This window comes from Mangifera indica, unplaced genomic scaffold (genome assembly GCF_011075055.1).
Source record: "Mangifera indica cultivar Alphonso unplaced genomic scaffold, CATAS_Mindica_2.1 Un_0037, whole genome shotgun sequence".
Lineage (NCBI taxonomy): Eukaryota > Viridiplantae > Streptophyta > Magnoliopsida > Sapindales > Anacardiaceae > Mangifera > Mangifera indica.
In genome coordinates, this window is record NW_025401129.1 from 88,244 (window position 1) to 110,415 (window position 22,172).

The 22,172-nt window shown below is 32.8% G+C and overlaps 3 protein-coding genes across 11 annotated transcripts; 1 reads left to right on the plus strand and 2 right to left on the minus strand.

Moving 5' to 3' along the window:
* Positions 1 to 365: 365 nt before the first annotated feature.
* LOC123206455 (Golgi SNAP receptor complex member 1-1-like) lies at positions 366 to 10,362 on the minus strand. 9 transcript variants are annotated; one of them, XM_044623663.1, is made up of 9 exons: positions 10,122 to 10,362; positions 9,206 to 9,258; positions 8,986 to 9,107; positions 8,386 to 8,446; positions 7,280 to 7,519; positions 3,075 to 3,242; positions 1,425 to 1,538; positions 935 to 1,006; positions 366 to 590 (listed from the first exon to the last, which is right to left on the minus strand). In XM_044623663.1, the coding sequence occupies exons 5-9, from the start codon at positions 7,484 to 7,486 to the stop codon at positions 465 to 467; spliced, it is 687 nt and encodes a 228-aa protein (XP_044479598.1). In that variant the 5' UTR covers positions 7,487 to 7,519; positions 8,386 to 8,446; positions 8,986 to 9,107; positions 9,206 to 9,258; positions 10,122 to 10,362; the 3' UTR covers positions 366 to 464. The 9 variants fall into 9 exon arrangements, with proteins under 9 accessions (XP_044479598.1, XP_044479593.1, XP_044479592.1 ...); XM_044623658.1 differs by having other exon boundaries at positions 8,860 to 9,107; XM_044623657.1 differs by lacking the exon at positions 8,386 to 8,446 and having other exon boundaries at positions 8,860 to 9,107.
* Positions 10,363 to 11,406: 1,044 nt separating this feature from the next.
* On the plus strand, positions 11,407 to 14,028 carry LOC123206453 (60S ribosomal protein L7-1-like). Its single transcript, XM_044623654.1, has 5 exons — positions 11,407 to 11,768; positions 12,159 to 12,256; positions 12,343 to 12,480; positions 13,434 to 13,536; positions 13,673 to 14,028. The coding sequence occupies exons 1-5, from the start codon at positions 11,574 to 11,576 to the stop codon at positions 13,886 to 13,888; spliced, it is 750 nt and encodes a 249-aa protein (XP_044479589.1). The 5' UTR covers positions 11,407 to 11,573; the 3' UTR covers positions 13,889 to 14,028.
* A 62-nt stretch (positions 14,029 to 14,090) lies between these two features.
* LOC123206452 (aquaporin NIP6-1-like) lies at positions 14,091 to 17,559 on the minus strand. Its single transcript, XM_044623653.1, has 5 exons — positions 17,030 to 17,559; positions 16,619 to 16,843; positions 16,328 to 16,528; positions 15,031 to 15,092; positions 14,091 to 14,529 (listed from the first exon to the last, which is right to left on the minus strand). The coding sequence occupies exons 1-5, from the start codon at positions 17,270 to 17,272 to the stop codon at positions 14,325 to 14,327; spliced, it is 936 nt and encodes a 311-aa protein (XP_044479588.1). The 5' UTR covers positions 17,273 to 17,559; the 3' UTR covers positions 14,091 to 14,324.
* Positions 17,560 to 22,172: the final 4,613 nt, after the last annotated feature.

Genomic DNA, 22,172 nt, shown 5'->3' on the forward strand with positions numbered 1-22,172 from the left:
TATATACTTATTTGTAACACACTTATATATATTATTACGCGATTAAATATTATTTTATTTTTATTTCAAAATCATCCATAATGATATATATTAAATATATACTTATTTTTGTACTTAAAATAAATACTCATTTGTGTAATTACTTAAAATTTTCAAATAAAAGTTTACAACTTTCAACATAAAAATGGAATAGCATTAATTATAAGCAAGAATATTTGAGATTTAAGATGACCCAATTTTAAGGAGGAGCGAGTGGCTCCATTGACAACTGAATGTGAAAGTTCTCCAAACTTTGTATAGGAGAGTGTCCCAAACCCGAAACAAAACATTATCATAAAAAATGGGCTGGGGTAGGCATACCACTATGAAGAAGAAACAAAATAATTTTGATCATTGCTCTGATGACTCGCTTTTTTCCAACATTACAAAATCATTCAAGATAAACAAAACTTTACCATTAGACATTACTTGGAATTGTTCTCACTTGGCATGAGTTGAAAAAACCCCCACCTTTTTAATCCTTCCAATCTCTTTGCATCTTTTACATAGATTTGCTCATCCTTGCAACTTATTTCCCCAGAAACATGGATCTAACATTGTATTAGATATTATCATATTTCATTGTGCACAAATATGAAAGTATATTAATTTGAGCTAATTTCTATTTTCCGGGAGCTACAAAGAAATAATATTTGTGTCTTAGATCGAGCCTTTTCATGTACCATATGATGTCTGTCTATACCTTGTGATGTTCTGAGCTTTACACTAAATAGAGATGAAGAAAGCACAATAGAATACCAGGCAGAAACAATTTCACAATAATATAACAAAAGAAAAGCAGCCTCTGTTAACCCACTATTATAAAGCATCTAGATGACGTATAATCGCATCCTCACTTGGTCAACCAATAGATAAAAATCAGAAATGTGCATACCGATGCAACAAGGGAAAGAATGATGGTATCCATTGACTTTTTTCTCTTTATTGCTGACAGAATGTTATTTACCTGCAATGTTTTGTCAAAACAGTTCATTGATCACTACAGGGCTACAAACGGTTTGATATCACCAAATATCACAAACAAATATCTACACTAAGAGAAGCTTCGTGTCATAAATATACAATCGGTCCATTATCTTTTGTCTCACCTAAATGATGTCAACTTAATTCGCTGAACCATTCACAATTACTTTCAGCATCCTACAATGCCTTTTTAAAAAAGTTAGTCACAACAGATTCTATTTCTCGGTGACCAATCCTTTTCTCAAGCATATTAAACTCTCTTTTAAGAGTCCTCAGGCCATGGGAAGCAATAAGATCTAAATTCTATTTCATGGATATGCTAAACAAGCTCTGAAATATAATAAATTACTATTTGAAATATATATTTAAGCATGGATAACTACATTAACAGAGGTTCATACCGAGGGAAGGTGGCTTCTAACATTGCTGAGCTTTGAGTTGATGCCCCCAAAAGTTGAACGTTGAAGGACCAGGGCACCAAGAGTTGTTTGAGCTTGAGAAACTACAGAATCCATCTGCATCATCAGAATATGAAAGGCAACTTTAATGAAAACTATAATTGAAATAAATATCAGTTCACATTTTGTACCTTTCTTTTAATTATATTCCAAATAATGTTCCTCTATGGAGATTCTACAACTGTTCATCTTAATGCATAAACAAACAAATTCAAATAATTGTTTCTATTCTTATTATTTTTATATCTTGATCATGTGCTTGGGCATATTGGCTTAGAGATCAACCAACATGATGACATGAAATTTAAAAACATGTTTGCATGAAGCTGCTTCAAGTTCTCTTTGAAATTTGAAGCCAAGGATAATCTACTTCAAAACCTTAACACCTCCGACATTTTTTCCTTTTTGAATGGAAAAGATAAAACAATGGTAATTAATTCTACAAGTTATCAGTAAAAGATGCTACTGTTACAACCCATGAAAAAAAATTCTATGGTCCTCTATGGAGATTCTACAACTCTTCATCTTAATGCATAAACAAACAAATTCAAATAATTGTTTCTATTCTTATTTTTTTATATCCTGATCATGTGCTTGGGTGTATTGGCTTAGAGATCAACCAACATGATGACATGAAATTTACAAACATGTTTGCATGAATCTGCTTCAAGTTCTCTTTGAAATTTGAAGCCAAGGATAAAAAATCTACTTCAAAACCTTAACACCTCCGACATTTTTCCTTCTTGAATGGAAAAGATATAACAATGGTAATTAATTCTACAAGTTATCAGTAAAAGATGCTACTATCACAACCCATGAAAAAAAATTCTATGGTCCACAGCCCACCAAACCCACGAAGAACCATTACACACGTCATGTTTTAAAAAGAAAAGCATACTAAATATTAAAAATTAAAATTTTTTTGAACCACAAGAAAAACTCCCACTAACAACCATCATCATATATTAAATTTCCACACAATATGCATTTACAGATTGGCAGCTACCTTTCTTTGAGCTGATTATGATTCCATGGATAATAAATATTAAAAAAAGAAATGTACATAATTTATTTAGCAAACCGCAAAGAAATACAGTAATCAGACTTGGATGCAGATTTTTCAAATCCACCTTATGGCCATTTACAGATTCTGTTACAACTGATCGAGGCACCAGCATATTAATCAAGACAGCTGGACTTGTAACATAATATAGCTTACAACAACCTCTGTCCACATATAGTAACCAGAAACAGAAAGATAGATAACCCAAAGGGTTGTGCTTTGTGGTACAAATCCCCTTGTGGCCACCTACTTATGATGGATATTCATATCCCAGAAATTTTCTTGCCACTAAAGTTGCAGGGTGGATTGCAGAATTTTGGGTGCTAAGAAAAAGGAAACAGATAAACAAAAAAGATTTTATGATACATTTATTCTTTAGTTCCTCATTCTTTGTGGACAAACTAAAAGATTATCATCATTAAGTTTTCAAAGTCATGGCAATCTAAAACGTCTTATCCTTTGAAGGAGAAAAAAAATATATTGGCATTTAATTTACCCAACAAAAAAGGATGGATTATTTGTGTACATACCTGCCCTGCACTTCGGCTAATGGATCTATGCTCTTTAAGGAGAGCTTGTTCTGTAGAACCAACACCTTCTTCGAAATCTAATCTACTCCGATCAAACTCCCTAAAATCCTCAAGGAGTGAAGCATGTTCTTGCTTAGCTTTAAGGCTGGAGCGAAGACGATAAAATTCCTGCACTTCAATCATGTCTAACAAGAAGTCGGTGCCCATTAATGTGATCTAATGGTTTATAACAAACAAAATCAAAATTGACAAACCAAACAACCAAAAACTATAGTGTTCACACATGCTGGCTTCATCTATCCAAAAGTCTTAACACTCCACTGACAAATGACAAGCTTACAATAAACCTCATAGGTGTATTTTTCATCAATATTGCGCATTTCAAGACTCAGAAATTTGAACTCGTCTTTAAGAATGAGAGGGGCATAAATAAAATTATTATGGCAACAACAACCCTGGAGAGCCACTTAGTGAATGGTGATGAACAGATTGTTTTGTTACTAAACCACAAGATGCATTGATGTAATGAAATTCTAGAAAACAAATGTGAATGACAGGAGAAAGAGATAAGGTAAGAAATATAATGAGTGATTCCAGAAAATCTCAAAATGCAGTGAGTCAGGACCACTACCTGTTACAGTGGGGGATAAAAAATTATTAGGTGCATAAACGCAATGGAGTTGCTGGCACAAAAAGAAAGAGGACCACTTTAAGCCCACGTAGCTATAGCTAAGGAGAAGAAAAGAAGAGATAAAACGGAGGAATTGGATGGGAAGAAGAGGGAGATTACTGATATCGAGTTTTTTGCGAAGCTTCAACTGATTAAGGGAGTGTTCAGCCTCTCGAAAGCCAAACAATTCTGAGAAGAGATTTAAGACCTCTCAAATAGGGGGACTTTGAGTGATTTTTATTATCATTGTTTCATAAATTGTGTTTATCACAAATTCAATCCACAAGCAATACAAATTTCAACTATTTTTCACAATTCACTTTAGTTACATGGTTGTAGATTGGAAATTACTGAGATTCCTAATAGAATCGGTATCAAAGGAAGATTAGAGTAGAGGGGATGAAGAAAGATCTGGAGTTGGTGAAGAATAGGTTGGATGAAATAGACGAGAAACTGGAAAATATGAACTTAAGAATGAAGAATTTCAAAGGGAATGTTAAGATAGTGAAAGATTATCTCGAGAAGTTAAGGGAAATGACAATGAATAGAGAGTTATTTGGTGGTGATCAAGGAGAAGCACCAATAGAGCAACCCTATTAACGGCACAATAGACATCGTGAAATAGATGACACCGCCTTTACCAACGAAACGAAACGAACAAATAAGGTATGGAAAGACTATAGCCAGAGAAGGCGCCAAGGGATGGGAAACGATGATCGACGAAAATCTAAGCATTGGCAGGCAAGATGCATATCATCAACGATTGGAGTTGTTGACTTTTATTGGGGACAATCCATTAGGATGAAACTCAATCATTCGACACGTGAGAAGATCTAAAGGTTGGATTGTTACAAAGTTTTCGACCGTCGCAAGACATCACACCCCATGAGGAGTTGTTGTCACTCTGACAGTAAGACACAACCATAGATTATCATTGCTGATTTTTACTCTTATCGACACCATTAATAGATTTATTCGATTAGATTTTAATGAGGTCTTTTGTAACTGGTTTGAAAGAGGATATACAAACAGAGGGAGATTATTGATATTGAGTATTCTGGAAGCTTCGTTTGATTAAAGGAGAGTGTTTAGCCTCTATTAGGATTATTATGATGGCACAACACAATAGCATAATGGCACAACAATATAAAAGTGTAGCTACAGCAAGATACAAATGGAGACCACTGTGAAAAGAATGGACACATGACAATGGAAAATCATGGTTAGTTAGGGAGGAATTTAGTACAAAAAAAGAAGAAAATGAGAAAGAAGGAAAAGAGATTTTAAGGCAGAAAGACTTTTCAGCAAAATAATGGGCAGCTCTAGCCGAGAAAGAGAACACCTAGCCTTTCAAACGCTAGGAATTTTCAAGATTCGGCCTCTCAAATTGCCGATACTTGAAGTGTTTTGGTTTTTCTTTCAAGTGAGAGAGTGAAAATTGTTTTGCTTGTATCAAATCACTTTTCTGGGATAAATTTGGAATTGATAAAATTAAAATCAAGAAGAGGAAGCATGGGAAATGAAAAAAGAGATATAAACAAAATTTGAAGAGAAATTTTTTAAGAAACTTCCTAGGTTACACAAAAATTGAGTCTCCCTTTTGCAAATAAATTACAGGAGCATTTGGTGAAGACTAACTTGCCAATGGTGCCGTAAAAAGAAGAGTTGACATTTTCTGGTAGAAAATTAGTTGGATCCAGTCACTGAAATTTCCTTCATTCCTTTTACAACACCAAAGCACCAGACAAGTCCTACCATTTTGCCAACGCCGCTCTTAAAACCCGTTCCTCTACTGCAATCAACTGTCACTGCCACTACCTGACCCAAGACACCCTTCTTTCACTTCTCCACCTTAACCCTGTTTCTCAGTCCCTCCTTTCCTCACGCAACCATATCATTATTTTTCTTTTCCTATCCAACATCCACATTGCATCCTTTAATATTGCTTGTCGCACCAATATTTCACTCCATAGATCAAACTGAATTCACTTGGGTTTCTATTCTTATTGCCAATGACTTCATTGTCACGTTAAAAAAGTTGGATTCATTTCTGATGTGGATGCTGAAATTTATAACACTGTGTACTCGTTCGTTGTAGCATTAATCGCTTATGGCCAATCGAGGGTGTTGCAAGGAGGCATCACTCAATTTGGTGTAATAGGAGAAGCTATTAGGATTTTATCAAATATGTTAGGCCCAAATTCATCTTCATGGAATTCAATTTTGGCATAACATGTTTACATCAATGTAGTTCTTGAAGATCCAATTTTTTTTTCAGTTTAATGTAGAGAGTTTTGATGCAATGAAGGCACAGTATCCTCACTTCCACCTTGAGGACAAGATAGTTCTCATTGGGTGGGGTATTGTTAGGATTATTATGATGACACAAACAAGTGGCGCAGCAATATAAAAGTGTAACTACAGCAAGATACAAATGGGGACCACTGTGAAAAGTATGGACACATGACAATAGAGAATCATGGTTAGGGAGGAATCTAGTATAAAAAGAGAAGAAAATGGGAAAGAAGGCAGAGAGATTTTCCAGCAAAATAGTGCATAGCTTCAGCTAAGAAGAAGAACACCTAGCCTCTTAAATGCTAGGAATTTTTGGGAGAGATTCAACCTCTCGAATTGCCAATACTTAAAGTGTTTTGGTTTTGCTTTCAAGTGAGGGAGTGATAATCATTTTGCTTATAAATACAAGCAATCAATATTGCAATATACTTCTTTTCTCTGGTTATTTACAAAGTTATTTGAGTTGTGAATTGAAACCTTGCTGGGTTCCTAACAGCCTCATGAAAGCTAAAACAATTACAGAGATTTTCGGCCTGTCAAATAGCCGAACTTGGAGTGATTTTTGTCATCATTGTTTTGTAAATTGTGTTTGTAACAAATTTAGTCTACAAGCAATACAAATTTCAACCGTTTTTCACAATCATTGTCATTCACTTTAATTACATTGGCTGTGAATTGGAAATCACTGGGATTCCTAATACAATGTCCTCATCTTTCAAAAAGGCGTTAAGTGTTGACAACATAGTATGGCTAAATCCCACATCCAATAATAAGAAATTAGTTATCCACTGTTCAAACTATAGGAAAAATTAAACCTATTTTCATTTGTTATTAATCGTGTTCAATATCAAGTATAATCACTTTAAGAGTCAAGAGAGCCATATATTAAGGGAAAAGATCAGCAGTTACAGGTCTTTTTCTTATACCACAAAACCCTAAAAAGCATGTCACTAATCCTTATGTAGAGAATAATAATGAAGTGAAGAAAGTTATTTTTAAAGGGAAAACATGGCAGTTACATTTCTTCCTATTACGCCACCAAACCCAAAAATGGTCTTACATGTAGTTTTACGTATACAAAAGGAGCAAAGAATATATTTTAAAGCTTGGAGAGCACTTAAGACATACATCAGACTCAAGAAACTATCAAAATTTTGGTAGCATTTTTTACAAAAGCTCAATAGCAACTGCACAACAATTAAAAATAAATAAACAGAGTAACATTCAAGTTCAGCTATACCTGAGTGATATCTTGGAGAATTTCTTGATGACGAGTCAAGGTGTGAGAAACCATTTCAGATCCTCCAGATGAAACCCAATCTTGCATTTGAATATTGACTTGTTGTAGTTGTTTTAGTAGTCTATCTATCCCAGATTCAAGATCATTTCCAGCTGAGTCTACTTTAGTAGAAACCTTAGTGGAAACAAACTTCCTGTAAGAATTCATCTGCTCATCCAATTGCGCTTCCAGTTTTCTTGCCTGCAATTATAGACAAATCAATCATTTGCATAAAATAAAATGATAATGAGATTACTTTTGACAAAGATTACAAGTTTGAATGCAAAAAATTAAAGGGAGAATAGAAAGAACTGTTCAACCAATTCAAAATCAAAAGGACGGGGACAAGAGCAGCCAAACAGGTTTAAAGACAACAGTTTTCATAAGAAATATGCAAAGTTCTAATAATATACCTGCTCTGTAAGATTTTTACGGTTGCATCCCCAAAGATAAACAAGTATCACTTATCCAAAACAATTAGGAGAATAACTTCTCAAAAGAAATTTTAACAAGACCCTTAACAAGATTTCAGAGGGTTGTTGCCTCTAAATTTTAGCAAAGATCTCACTCATGTTTGATATACTCTAAGGTTATGACCACCAGAATAAGATAACCAATGCACCTCTTTTATTTATTCATAAGAAACTATAGACAACCAATAAGCCCAAAACTAATTAAAATCGCATTTATTATATTCGGCAACTAAAGGTCACAGCCACTGAAATCAAACAATCAGTAAAGGTTATCAAAACCCTATTTTTTTCATTTTGGTTTTCAACTTCATAATATTATCCATGCCATCTCACAAGCAAAGAATTCAAATTCCAATAACTATGACAAGTCGGCAACCAAAGTAGGGATGAATAAATCTCAAAGAAATCATCATCAACAGACTCCAAAATGAAGTTCTTGAAGAATGATCCACATGCAAGGGTGTCTTCAAATGCAACTGAACCAAAAAGAGGATAAAATTATAGCTTAAACATTTATATTCCATCAACAACCATTCAAGAACTGCTCTCTAAATCAAGTTATGGAAGTTTTAGAATGATGTGGCAGCTTCTTAACTTAACATCATTTTGATTCTTCACGTTGGGCTGATGCCTCAAAAAGAATCAAGCTTGCCACCTAAAAGATCAAAAAATACTTTCATTGATGTGAGTTCAATGTAACAACCTACTAATGTTTTTGACCTGCTCATTATCAGTTCCAAAATTAGAGTTTGAAAACCAAGTTAACAATCAATCACATATACATCAATAGCTTTTCCCCTACTCAAAGGAGCCAATTAACCTATGTCTGGTTATTTTATGACTATCCAAGAGAGTAAACTAATACATAGTTCATAATTTGCTCCATTGATTATAATTAATCTAATAAAATCCAATATTTGACTCTAATTCCAATTGTTTGCAAATGCAATAACTCACTAATACTTAATCATCAGACAAAGCTTTGATTGTAACAAATAGTATAACTCTAAGCGAAACGAACAAATAAGTATGATCCTTCTCTAGGAGATTGGTCCTCATTACTTTTACCTGTGGGTAAGGTATTAAATTTCAAACTGTTCATCAACTTATCTGGGGAAACCAAATTCAGTATTCACAATTAATGGGGACTAGAGAAATTTTTAATCCGTTAATGTCATGTCCAACTTCTCTCACATCCACTTCAAATGTAAAGTGATCCCAAGAAAGGATTATAGAGAGTCTGCCTCCTTCTTGGTGTGTAATGAGCTGAAGAGAACTTTGATCATGTACTCCATTCATCGTACTTGTACTATCCCCTAAATGAGGAAAAAGCAAAACTGTCGTCATTCCATTTTCTTGCAAAGCACCACAGGAGAACAACTTAAAGACCTTAGTAACAGAACAAGGATCCAACCATCTTTCATCAACCACAGTGCAACATTGACAAGTGAATTTTTTAGGAGACTCCTGCTGAACAAGAAGCTGACTGCAACTGAGTAAATCATAAACCACCACAGAAGACAATTAAACATTTCAATTTACTTGCTATCCAAAAAATCCAATTTGTATCAGCAACTTAGTATGATTCTTCATGACTGGGAAAGAGGGCACTCCTTTCTTGATATACAATGGTAAATTAATATGCAAGAACTATCTGATTATTAAACCAAAAAAAAGAACTGATCAAACTATAGCCACAAGAAATTCCTAAGTCAAACATTTGTCAAAAAATCACATGTGCACATCTATGAGGCAGAAGTATTAATATCACTGCACAAGAAACAAACTTCAGACCTTACACATCTGTTAGGATCTAATAATAGACAACGGGAAAATGAAAATTTGACAAGGTAACAATCATTTTATTTTCCTTCCTGTCCTTAGTACTCTTCACACTCAGAGTCAAACAGAGCTTGACGGTAAGCAACCTCCATAATTATGCATAATTCGAGGTCAATTCAATTGAATTCTGAATGCCTACAGAATCAATCCAAACATTCTCACAAATAACATCAGATCCACATAATTCTCATTCACAATTCCTAAATCACACACACCTTCTAGAAAACTTAAAAGCTGGATTCAATCAGTGCCAAAATATAACACTGATTAATCGAGTCAAATTATTTAACATCAAATGCAATCAAATCCATCAACTGAAGATTCAATCCGACAATATTCATCTTACATTAATCGCAATTCTCGACTTTAAGCCTCATATCTTAAACAAATCCACAATCAATCCTAAATCCTTCGCAACCAAGTAGAACTCAGCATGAAATCTGAAATTATAGATTAAAAAAAGAAAAAGAAAAAGAGAGAAACTGAACCTGTTTGCGTAACGCGTCCCATGAGCTAGGTACTTCCATAGTTGAACAGCAACTCGATCTCTCAAAAATTCAAACTCCTCTTCGCATATTTGAAAAATATATATTATATATTTATATGATTTTGTTTGTTTAAACAGGAGAAATAGGATGACTAAAGGCTCTGCTTAAGGGGTTGTTTGGAGAGGGAGACACACTGTCTGCTGACATCCAATCCTCTGCTATTATCTTACTGATCTTAATAAGTTGTATTTATCTTTCCTAAAATACTCTATCGTCTTTTAAAGGGTATTTCAATTATAATTTTATATATAAATAATAATATATTATTATAAGTTAAATCTCATAAATTTAAATTTATAAAATAAAAAATTCAATGAAATAATTAAATTTAAAAAAAAAAATTAAAGTTAGTTAAATATCCAAAATAATGTCGAGGGATTTGTGCCTGAAAAGCCAACTACACTACCTATAAAATCATAAGGATGTTCTTTTGTTTCTTTGCAGGCAACTACACCACGTCATTGTACCTACGGTTAATCGTCTTACTCGATGACTCCGCGGTCATGTCCCAGACTAGAACACGTCATAGGTACTCGTTAATCCGCGGAGGGTCATCTACCAGTGGAAGCACATCAAGACTAATAACCTTGAATAGTTGGTCACGTTTTTATAACCCCCTCAAAATATGTTTAATTTTGAAACGCTTTTATTTATCTTGACAAAAATGCCCTATTATAAAATAACTCATTTAAAGATAGATTAATTGTATTGTAATATATAATTAACCTTATAAATAGGTTGTTTGAATTGGGCAAACCCGAAGGCTAATTGTTTGGCTTGAAGAAAATTTTTTGAGTGGGATCTTATTCATTATAGATTAATTTAAACAAATATTTTGTTTAATAGATATTTTTAGCTTGGATTGAATAAAGATTGTTTACACCTAAAGTTTGATTAGGCGAGAAATTTTGAGCTTAATCAAGATTGATTAAGAGATTGGTTTTGTTGTTTGTTTGTTTGTTTAATGATTATAGGTCGGGGTTATTGAATCATTTCATGTATTCTTAGGGTATGATTATAATATCTTTGGCTTAAAATTGTTTGCTCAAAGCTTGAATAGTGAGGCTTAACTCAATAGCCTGATTGTTAGATCTACCCCTAAATCAAATTCAGTTTACCTTTTTACTATAATATCTCTTTAAACCCTAAACTTTAAACCTATTAAAAAAAATCAACCATAAGGCAATATGCATGGACAACGTTAACTGTTAAGTAGACAGACGGAGGTTTCTTTTTTCAATTATCGATTTTGGGCCCAACATAAGCCCCGCCGATAATCTAAGCCTCAAGACAGAACCCTAATTCAAGCGCTTTGAGTTCCTTCAAACACATCTCCAACTCCGCACCGTGTCGCCGGCCACTGATTTGTACGCGCCTCTGGTAGAAATAGAGATGGCAGAAGGGGAGGCAAAGCCGTTAGCATATATATCAGAGACTGTGTTGAAGAAAAGGAAAAGTACTGAATCTTTGGCGCTCACGAGAAAAGCTCAGCTAGAGTTGGGAAAATATGGACAGAATAACAATAAGAAAAAGAAGGTTGAGGATATTAAAAGACCTGAGGAATTTATCAAACAGTTTAGAGCGCAGGTAACCTTCTATCATTCTGTTTTATTTTTAAGGCTTTTTTATTGAATATCTGGTGTTTTCAGCGTAAAATATTTTCACTTGAGTTGGCATAGTGTTTAAATTGATAATATGGTGAATGTGTTGCTTGTGTGAGAGAAAATAATGGACAAAGCACGTTGCCTTTCGGAAAGTGTTCTCATAGTAGCTCTAGTCTTTTGTAATTATTTTTTTAATTTGTGAGTTTTCCATAATTTTTTGCCAGGATTGAAGAACTATGATAGTCTCAAATAAACTGCTATTGTTTTATTTGTCTTGCATAACTTTTTGTGTTTGCCCATTTTTGTATGCAGTAAAATGATTAGTGTAACTATGGTCTGATATTAACAATTATTAACTTGTGTATCTGCATAGGAACTGGACCTTATCAGAATGAAACAGAGGGGAAAAGGGGCCAAATCAGCTCTTGTGAAGCCAAAATCTAAGTTGCTTTTTATCATACGCATACAAGGGTAGGTTGCATTCTATTGTGATTTACCTGAAATTATATATGCTTTGTATTGTTAGGGTTCTGATATCTCAATATCATTATATTCAGGCAAAATGACATGCACCCAAAAACTAGGAAGATCCTGTACAAACTAAGATTGACAAAAATCTTCAGTGGTGTCTTTGCCATGTCTAGTGAAGGCATATTACAACAGCTGCAAAAGGTGGAGCCATACGTCACTTATGGGTAAGACAAGCAAACATCACTTTCCATTATTTTGTGATATGATCTTATGGATGTTCAGTGTGAGGAGCAAACAACGAACACATGCTACATCCCATGAAACTGTGTGATAATGAAACTGCATAACTTTTTTATCTTATTTTCTATTACCCTTAATTAGGTAACAAGAAGAGCACTCTCTGTTGAAGGATACAACTATGATCAAGTTCTACCAATATAATTAATTTAAGCTTCTTGGTTTTTGTACTTGATGTGGGAGTACTGCTGGTGTTGATGGATCAATAGCTTTCGTTCCTTCAATCAAACTGCTTATACAGGAAATCATTTTTTAAGTTTATCATCTTAAATTTCCCAATGCAAATAATTTTTAAAGAACTTGCATATCTGTGGAGTAATAATAAGCCCTTAGGTGTCAATTACACATAGGTTTAAGTCAATGTAGATGGTATATTGTTGGTTTTTCTTGGGTATTTCACTCAGCATTAAGCGGCTATAACCTCCTTGGGCTCCCTTTTACCACCCAATAACCACTTTGTATTACCTTGTATTTCCATTGTCTCTTAAGAATGTCAATTAACTTGTGCTTTTCTAAATTTTTTAATTGCTATAATTAGGGTTGGATTCGAGCCTAGCCTCGGTTTACATATAGTTGAGCTTGAGTTTGAGCTCGAACTGGTGAAAGCCAAGCTCGAACTCGGCTTGTTTTTCGTTATTAAAACGACGTCGTTTTAATATATATAGGTCAAAACAACATCGTTTTGTATCAAAATTTTTAATTGAAAAATTTGGCGAGTAGCTTGAGCTCGAGCTTGACCGAGCTCGTATAGGGTTGACTTGTTTCGGGCACGTTTGAGTTGAGCTCGAGCTCGAATGGGGCTTAGTTCGAGTCCAGCCCTAGCTATAATGTTGTCAATATTGTATTGATGATATTTTTCCCTTAATATTTGTACTTGTAGATACCCTAATCTGACAAATGTGAAGGAGTTAATTTACAAGAAGGGATATGCGAAGATAGAGAAACAAAGAATTCCTCTGACGGATAATAACATTATTGAACAGGTAATGTATTTTGCTCAAATGTTCATTTCCTTTGTATTCCTACCCATATATTAATCTTTGCATGACTCTCTCTACTTATTTTTTCCTAGACTTCTGTAATTATTTAGTGTCTTATTGCATTGTTAAAATTTGGCAGACATTGGGGAAATATGGCATGATTTGCATTGAAGATTTAATTCATGAAATTGCCAATGTTGGTCCACATTTTAAGGAGGTGATCAAATTTTTGGGGCCTTTTCTACTTAGCAAACCAGAAGGAGGACTGCTGGGGAAGAAACAAAGATTCAAGGATGGCGGAGAGTCTGGAAACCGTGAGGATCAAATCAATGATTTAATCAGTAAAATGAATTAGTATCAAGAATACATGGACACTCTGAGGATGAAATCAATGATATAATGACGAAAATGTCTAACAGTTATACCTCAAATGACCTGCAATGTCCTGTATTCCAAAATTTGAAGCTATTTTTCCAATTTAATTTTGCTTGCGAGTAATACTAATATCAGAAACCATTCATGTCAGTTACCACCTTATGCCTATGATTGCCTTTAGCTTTGTTGTCATTGTCAATATGAGATCAAGATTTATAGGATTTTGGAGGAAATTTGACATAGGAGATTACATCTCAATCCTTTACACATATATTACAAACTCAATACTTCACCCATTCCCAAAGTCTCTAGCCTGACTATCATACATTTATTTGATACAACTATCAAACTTATTCGTTTCTTATTCTCTCTGTCTTTGTATGTACCACTGATATAGAGCAGTTGTTTCCATCTTGTCACCTTCTGAAGCTTGCTGCTGAAGTAGGCCTTTCATGACTTTCACCTTCTGTGTCTGGTAGTTTGACTGCAGTATAGCATCCCGCGCCACATAGTGCTCCTAGGATTGGAGCCGTTAGATACACCCATATGGCCTTATAATTGTTTGCCGCAACAGCCGGACCCAAAGTTCTCACTGGATTCATTGAACCGCCAGTAGAAGGTCTGCAAGGTAACACAAGAAAATAATTTTCAACTGATCATAGTAATAGTTTGAATAATATTTTGCATATAAATTTTTGAATATATAAAATATGTAAATGATGTGTTATTATGTGATTAAATATTATTTAAAAAAAAAATTCATTAAATCACATTATGATATGTGTCTGTGTGTCAGTTTATATTCTCAAAAATTTATGCGCATGGTTTTGGTGGTTCAGCTTTCACCATTCTCATTCACCGGATCTAGACTGCAGAATTGTAGAATGGTCCTGAAAGAAGTCTTTTTAGTCAATAGTGATTTCGGAAGCCTTTTTGACTTAAAAATCGCTTTTCACAGAACATTTACTAAATACTTTAATTAAAAACTGTAAAATAAATTTAAAAAACGTTTATCATAATTTGAAAAGGTCTTGATAAACTACTGTCTACAGAAAATAAATTAAAAGTTATTTGATAAAATAAGAAAAAGGCCTCATAAAATGAAAGTGTGAAATGCAATACCCGGCTATGAGAATGTTAAGAGCCACAGTAGCTCCCACAGCTATTCCTGCAAGCTCCCCCACCTGCGTAAACATCACAGTTGCAGAGACATCTTCACATTAATTAGTCTTAATTTCATCAAAATCATTTCCTCAACATGGTAATTGACAACTAAATTATAAGAGATTTAATTAGTTACAGTTTCAGCTCTCAAGCTCAATTGAATGGAGGGTCAGACGAGGGTAACAAAGGTGGTTTGAAAGTTTGGTGAGGCAAATGTTTAGTAAAAATTGAAACTGTCTGGATGTTGTGGGGTCATTTTAGTTGGTTTTGGAGGGATGTGGACAAGTGTGCATCGGGTAAATTATTGTCAGTGGCATTTAATGAATACCACTGGGTGGAAACTTGCCCGGACGCCAACTTTCTTTTCTTGAATTTTGCCTCTTAAGTTGCATGTGCAGTAAATTACATATTCCGGCCCGATGTTTCGCGTATAAACTTTGCACCTTTAGTTGCACAAATAACACTTTTCCACCCAAAATCAAACTTTGTTTAAAAGAAAAAAGTAATAGAGTAAAAGTAAAATAATAATTTTATTATCTCTAAATTTTAAAAATTAAAAAATAATTGTTTACAAATCATACCCAAATATTACAAACATAACAATTTTTCCCTTAAAAAAAGTTTAAGAACATATAAATCAATCCCTACAAAAATATCAAATTCACTCATATATTTTACAAATTATATAATTTTAATAGTTTATAATATGATATTTATACTTCTAATTTCAATTTTTTGAAGTATAATGATTATATTTAAAACTATTAAGGGGTATATTTAAAATTTAAAATTTTTCAAAATACTCCTAAACTGTTTTTAAAATTTAAAACCCTTTTAGAAATTTCATTAATACCTCTAATATTTTAAAAATAATATTTAATTTTCAAATATATAATTATACGTTATTGTCACTCTTGTTTAATTTTTGTTAATTTAGGTTTATATAAAAATTTTGAAAATTTAAAATAGTGAAAATAAAATGGTGATTTCTCAGTTTTAGCACTGTATCAATTTATTTTATTTAGAGAGTTTTATTTTAGGTGGAAAAGTGTTATTTATGAAATCTAGTGGTAGAAAAGGTTTGTGGCCACACTTGGGGAGGGACAATGTCATTTTTTCTAAAATAAAAGAAATAGAGAGACTCGTGTCTCTTGCTTGCATAATCCACGGGAGGGCCGTCTAGTTCGGGAGTGATCAAAGAAAGAGAAAAGGGAGACTCAAATAATAATTGATTGAACGGCAAGCATGCACTTACAGCCCGAGTGTCGGTTGCCACGGCGGTGACGACAAACATAAGATTGAATCCGATAATAAACTCCAAAGCAAAAGCTTTCCCATATGCGAATCCTTCTGCAGGCACTGTCACTCCCCCTCCCATGAACGGATGAAATATCCCTTTCAGTGCAAATGATGAGCATAATGATGCCGCTACTTGTGCTCCTATATATACTGGAACCTGCAAACATTGACCATAAATGAAATCGAATTTAAGTCTTCAACAATTAGAAATGAAAGGTGAAGAAATGTAGTTTATATATGTGTTTACGTTTTTCCATGGGAAATGTTTTAAGGCAGCAAAGGCGATGGTGACACCGGGGTTGAGATGGGCTCCGGAAATGTGGCCGATGGACAATATGATGACCATGACAGCGAGACCGGTGGAGCTGGCGCAGCCGAGTAGGGTTTCCACCCCTTTTGTTTTTTGGTTCACAATGGCTGTGGCTGTCCCCGCAAACATGAGTATAAATGTGCCAATGAATTCAGCCCCTACCTGAAATCAATACACCAAAATATTAAGCTAAAAGACTTCTCACTTGAGAATCCTTAGACATTATATATTACAATAAAACTATATTTATCATATAAGTGATTTTAAATTAATAAAAAATAATATTCAATCAATATATATCAATTTGTGTAATGGATATGTATAGTATTACTCTATATATTACACCACCTTTCTTGCAAGAGAGACAGGAGGGGGAACAAGGAATGAGATTGAGCAAGAGACAGGAGGGAGTCTCCCTTCTTCCATGGCCCATTCTTCAACACCGAAGCACCTGCATGGACTTCTGAGAAATGATCTTCTTCCATTTCCAAAGCCATCTCTCTCTCCTTCGAACCCGCCAAACAGAGGAGCACCAGGAGTGCCTGGTGTGGCTGGTGCTGAAGAAATTGATGCAACATCCTCTTTCTCCATTATTGCACAAAAATAGAAGAGACAAAGAAGGAGAGAATTAAGGAGATATTTAATTATAATGATGTTTTGGCACTGCCTTTGACTGTACGTTGGAAGAGAAGTGTGAGATCTGTGTTTGTTATTTATAGTAGGAGCAAAAAAAGTAGTTGACTTAGGGAGAATCCCAAGGAAGAAGTAAGTGGTTGAGACTTAGAAGTGGAGGGTGTAGATGGGGCATTGCAGAAGACTCAGACTTGTTTTATTTGAGAACTTGTAAATGTAATGAAACATTTTAGTTAAATGAAACATGAAAAATGATCCATCTGCCTTTGTCTCTCCCTCTGCTCAGTTTTGTTTTATCCACACATTTCATTGCCTGTTTTCCCTCCATTATTGGTGAAGATAGAAGCTACCCACTCCGTGCATGTGTATGTTCAGTCGAAAGAACGGCTATCTTATCCTTTTGTAAAGATAAGTTTATACATAATTTTATTCAGAAAAATTAATGTGCGCAATATCTTATAGTACGATATTTTGTATCTGGATCAAGATTCTCATTTTATTACTGATAAAAAACCAGAAAGGATTGAAGGAAAGTACTAATTATAATCATGAATGTTACTAATGTTGCTTATTACAATATCCTTGTATTAGTAAATATCAAATCGGTTATGGCTCCCATCTCCCTACGATATTTTTACATAAAATCCAGGAATTGGGTAACTTTTATATTCATTATAGACGACGAATTTGACACCGGATAACATATCATCCTATTGAATATTAACTAGAAGGCTTAAAAATGTGTGTAAATGGGTTTGTGATTGAGAGAAAGAGAAGGTACCATAGGCTCAGGTTGGGAGCTATCATAGGGCTTTGAATGGTGGGACGTTTAAAAGTAAGTGTGTGTGATTATTAGGTTCGTAGATACAATATTTGTAGTTGGGGATGCTCTAGTTATGAAACATGCGTAATATTATTGTGATAGCATATTGAAGAAGAGATTACTCAAATCCTATATAAACTGATTGAAAGTTAGAGCCACTTCCCTCATAAGTCTAAGACAGAAGAAACTAGTGATTTTAAGTCAAAATGTAGACGCATACAAGGTTGATCCTCAAAACAGTACATCAAGAATACTATATAGACAGGTCAAGAAAATTCATCCTGTGACAAAGGTCAAAGGCCCCTATTTTTGCCTTTAAATATGGAAATGGAAATTTTCCTTGAATGTATAGTTTCATTTTGCTGGAAAATTGATTTCTGCTGCTTAATTTAATTTGCAGTTCTCAATAGAAATCAGTGCACACATACTTGTGTCTGTACTGATCCTCGACACATTTAAAAAATGTTGTTCATAAGAAAGTTTTAAAACAGAACCCATATTAACAAGACAATTACTCGTACAATTAACTACTAATAATAATAATAATATAGATGACGTGTTATTTTAGTTCAATTAAAAATAAAAACTTTTTCCTATTAAAGAAAAACCTACTCTAGCTAAGAAAAATGTTTACATATTTAATTATATGTTCAAAAATATATAAACAAGACATTACTTTATTTAAATTTATTGCCATAAGGTAGACAAATATCCATTAATAATTGCTACTTAGGTGATCAAATAAAAGAAATATTATACTTCAGCAAAGAAATATTTGCTCCAAAAGGCTTCTTTTTTTTTAATTTCCACTGCAGCTTCCTTTGCACTAGGGCTGATTCAAGCTAAGTTCGAGTTCAGCTCGATTCATATATAGGTAAGCTCGAGCTCGTCGAACTCGTAAAAGTCAAACTCAAACTCGGTTTAAATTCAGTCCAACTCGTTTTTCGTTATTAAAATGACATCATTTTAATACATATTGGTTAAAACGACGTCGTTTTGTATCAAAATTTTTAATTAGAAAATCTAACAAGTAGCTTGAGCTCAAACTGACTCGATTCGACTTTAACCCTACTTTGCACCAAAGAATTGAATAAAGAAAAATTGGCTTCAGAAGTGCTTAAAGATATATTTGTTTATTAATGCAAAAACTTTTTGATAATCTATTAATATTTGTAAATAAATAAATAAATAAATAAATAAATAAATAAATAAATAAATAAATAAATAAATATATATATAAACACACTCAGTTTTGCTAGGGAGCCTATATATATTATTTTTAATATCTACATTATAATTATAATTGTTTTTTTAATCAGGGGTAGGTGGAGATCAATCCCCTTCTCTTTTCTTTTTCTTCTTAATTTTTTTTTTTAAATTAATGAGCGATGGTGATTTAAAGAAACTAAGCTTAATCAGTTATGTGTGGCCCCCTTATAACCCTTGATTAATACATGTATGATAGGACAGGATGATTAATTTCATAATATCACATTAAAATATTGTTCAAAACATACAAGAGTCAAGATGTGGATAGGAGAATCTTTGATTATGATCAATTAAATTACGCACTTTTATTAACAAAATCACCCATGAAATTTTGTTCGATTTATGCTTAGTTGTCGATTGATTCTTAATTAGTTATTCCATTATCAAATTAATTAATATTCTGTAGTTTTTTTTTATTTTCTCAAGATTCCAGGCCCTTCAAAAGCTATGGTTCAACGAAATGGTGACCAACCAATATGGAAAAAAATTAAAATATTCAAAAGTAAAATTTTTATTTATTTATTTATTTTTATAGATATTATTACAAAATAGTTATTAATATATTTCAATTAAGTCTAAATTTAAGGATTATAACTAAGAGCAATATTATCCGGACGTATTTTAAATATATAAATAAATATATATTATCATGAGATTAGAGATTATTTTATCGTTAATTTAAAATCATTCAATCACTTGATGATACACATCAAATATATATTTACTTATGTACATAAAGTGGATGCATATGGGTTTATTTTATAACTAAATAGTATTAGTTTCGTGTCAAAATAGTTCTTCTTGTAAAATATGGCCAGAAGACTTTTTCCCACCCAAGGTTTGTTAAAAAATAAATTAGTATCCATTAAATATGAAAAAATCAAACTCTCATTCATGGGTTGTTAAAATTAATAGATTTAATTAACTTTAGAGATAAAATTTTGATTTAACTATAATATATTAAAAATAATAAAATTTTTTATTATTTTCTTTTTTGGTTTAGAAAACTAATAATTTGTCCTATGATTGAACTTTGAAAAATTATATTTCCCCCCTAAGATTTCATTTTCAACCAAATTTAACCAGTGTCAGAATCTGACTATCATCTCTCTCTCTGTGCCACCGAGGATCACCCTCCCAATAAAATCTTTCTCTCTAAGACAATATCATAATGAAGACGACATCTTTGTCATAGATGCTCAAAGACTCAGAGTTTGGGTTTTCAACAAATCTTGGGTGGGAATAATACTTTTTCAGTTGCCAAGATGCATTGCTTTCTTCATCTTCTTTTACTGTGATCTGGTTAGAATGATTTTTTGTATTTTTTTAACTCTAGGGATGATTTTACCCTAAAATAAACATATTTTGTTAATTTTAATAATTTATAAATAGATATTTAAATTTTTAAAATTTTATAGGTGAGAGTTTGTGAATACACAAAACTTCAAGGTGAAGAGGGGGGAAGGAGTTTAATTGTTTTAGTAGCATTGATTAAATGACGATTTTATCTCTAAAACTAACAGATTTTGTTAACTTTAACAATTTATAGATAGATATTTGAGTTTTTAAAACTTCACAGATAAGAGTTTGAGAATATACTAAACCTTAGGTGGGAATAAGTCTTTGACTTTTTTTTTTGGTCTACATAGATAATAGTACTACACTATGCTTTACATAAACAATTACAAATCTTCTATTTCATCTAAAGAAAAATTTTAAAAACAAATAACAAGACCCTTAATCACCTTACATACAACTGATAATTCTTCATGATGGAATTGTGAAAGACTTCAGAAGAGACACAATGAATCTGCATGAGTATCCAATTACTGATGGCGCTATGAAGAAGAAACAAAGTGGTGGGGCAACTCAAACCCTAATTTCTCATTGTTCATCATGTTGTCTTTCACTGGGTGTTTCGGTGTGTGTTCCGCTTGGATCACTTGGTCACCCTAAATTCTCATTGTTCATCATGTTGTCTTTCACTGTGTGTTTCGGTGTGTGATTCTGCTTGGATCACTTGGTCACCTTCATCACACTTCATGCTTAGAGTTTAAAGCCATTTATGAGCAATGAAAACACCCAATCACATAATGATATATTATTTGTATACATAAATTTTATATATATATATATATATATATATATATATATATATATATATATATATATATATATATATAAAGGATTACTCATTAAAAATAGTTCATACTTTGTCAAATGCATGTTTTTTCGCAGTTTAGTTTATATGGTATTTTTAATGACTAATGATTCAAAAAAACTGAGGCGTGAAGCCTCACCCACTTGAATGCATGAAAATCGTGCAAATATATATAGATTAATATATATATATATATATATATATATATATATATATATATATATATATATATATATATATGACTGTTTTGTTAATTTGTCTAAGTTAGATGAAGATTAATCATTGGATGAGAAGACTCTATCAAGAATAAGAGAAATTCCATGAGGGAAAACTACATGTCAACAAAAAAACAAAAGAATACTCAGCATACATGGACCGACCAACAACGTGATTAGTAGGGGCTGGTTTGAGTTCGATGTTATTTTGAAAATGAATGAGTTATATCAAATAAATAAAATTTTAAATTTAATAACTAATTTTATAATTATTACACACTGAATCAACCAGTTTAAACAAGTGAAACTTTAGATTCAATAGTAAACCTCATAATCACTATATCAAATTAGTTAAGAGTTTAATATTTAAAATTTTATTAGTGGGATTTA

Excerpts from the sequence above, each read along its gene's own strand:
- LOC123206455 (XM_044623656.1), bottom strand. The coding sequence starts at position 10,160 with ATGGAAGTACCTAGCTCATGGGACGCGTTACGCAAACAG. Across the intron at positions 3,243-7,279 it reads TTCTCCAAGATATCACTCAG|GAATTTTATCGTCTTCGCTC; the intron begins GTATAGCTGAAC and ends ATTGAAGTGCAG. Across the intron at positions 1,539-3,074 it reads TTAGCCGAAGTGCAGGGCAG|ATGGATTCTGTAGTTTCTCA; the intron begins GTATGTACACAA and ends CTGATGATGCAG.
- LOC123206453 (XM_044623654.1), top strand. The coding sequence starts at position 11,574 with ATGGCAGAAGGGGAGGCAAAGCCGTTAGCATATATATCAGAGACTGTG. Across the intron at positions 11,769-12,158 it reads TCAAACAGTTTAGAGCGCAG|GAACTGGACCTTATCAGAAT; the intron begins GTAACCTTCTAT and ends GTATCTGCATAG. Across the intron at positions 12,481-13,433 it reads GAGCCATACGTCACTTATGG|ATACCCTAATCTGACAAATG; the intron begins GTAAGACAAGCA and ends TTGTACTTGTAG.
- LOC123206452 (XM_044623653.1), bottom strand. The coding sequence starts at position 17,272 with ATGGAGAAAGAGGATGTTGCATCAATTTCTTCAGCACCAGCCACACCA. Across the intron at positions 16,844-17,029 it reads CTGTCTCTCTTGCAAGAAAG|GTAGGGGCTGAATTCATTGG; the intron begins GTGGTGTAATAT and ends TATTGATTTCAG. Across the intron at positions 15,093-16,327 it reads TGGCAACCGACACTCGGGCT|GTGGGGGAGCTTGCAGGAAT; the intron begins GTAAGTGCATGC and ends ATGTTTACGCAG.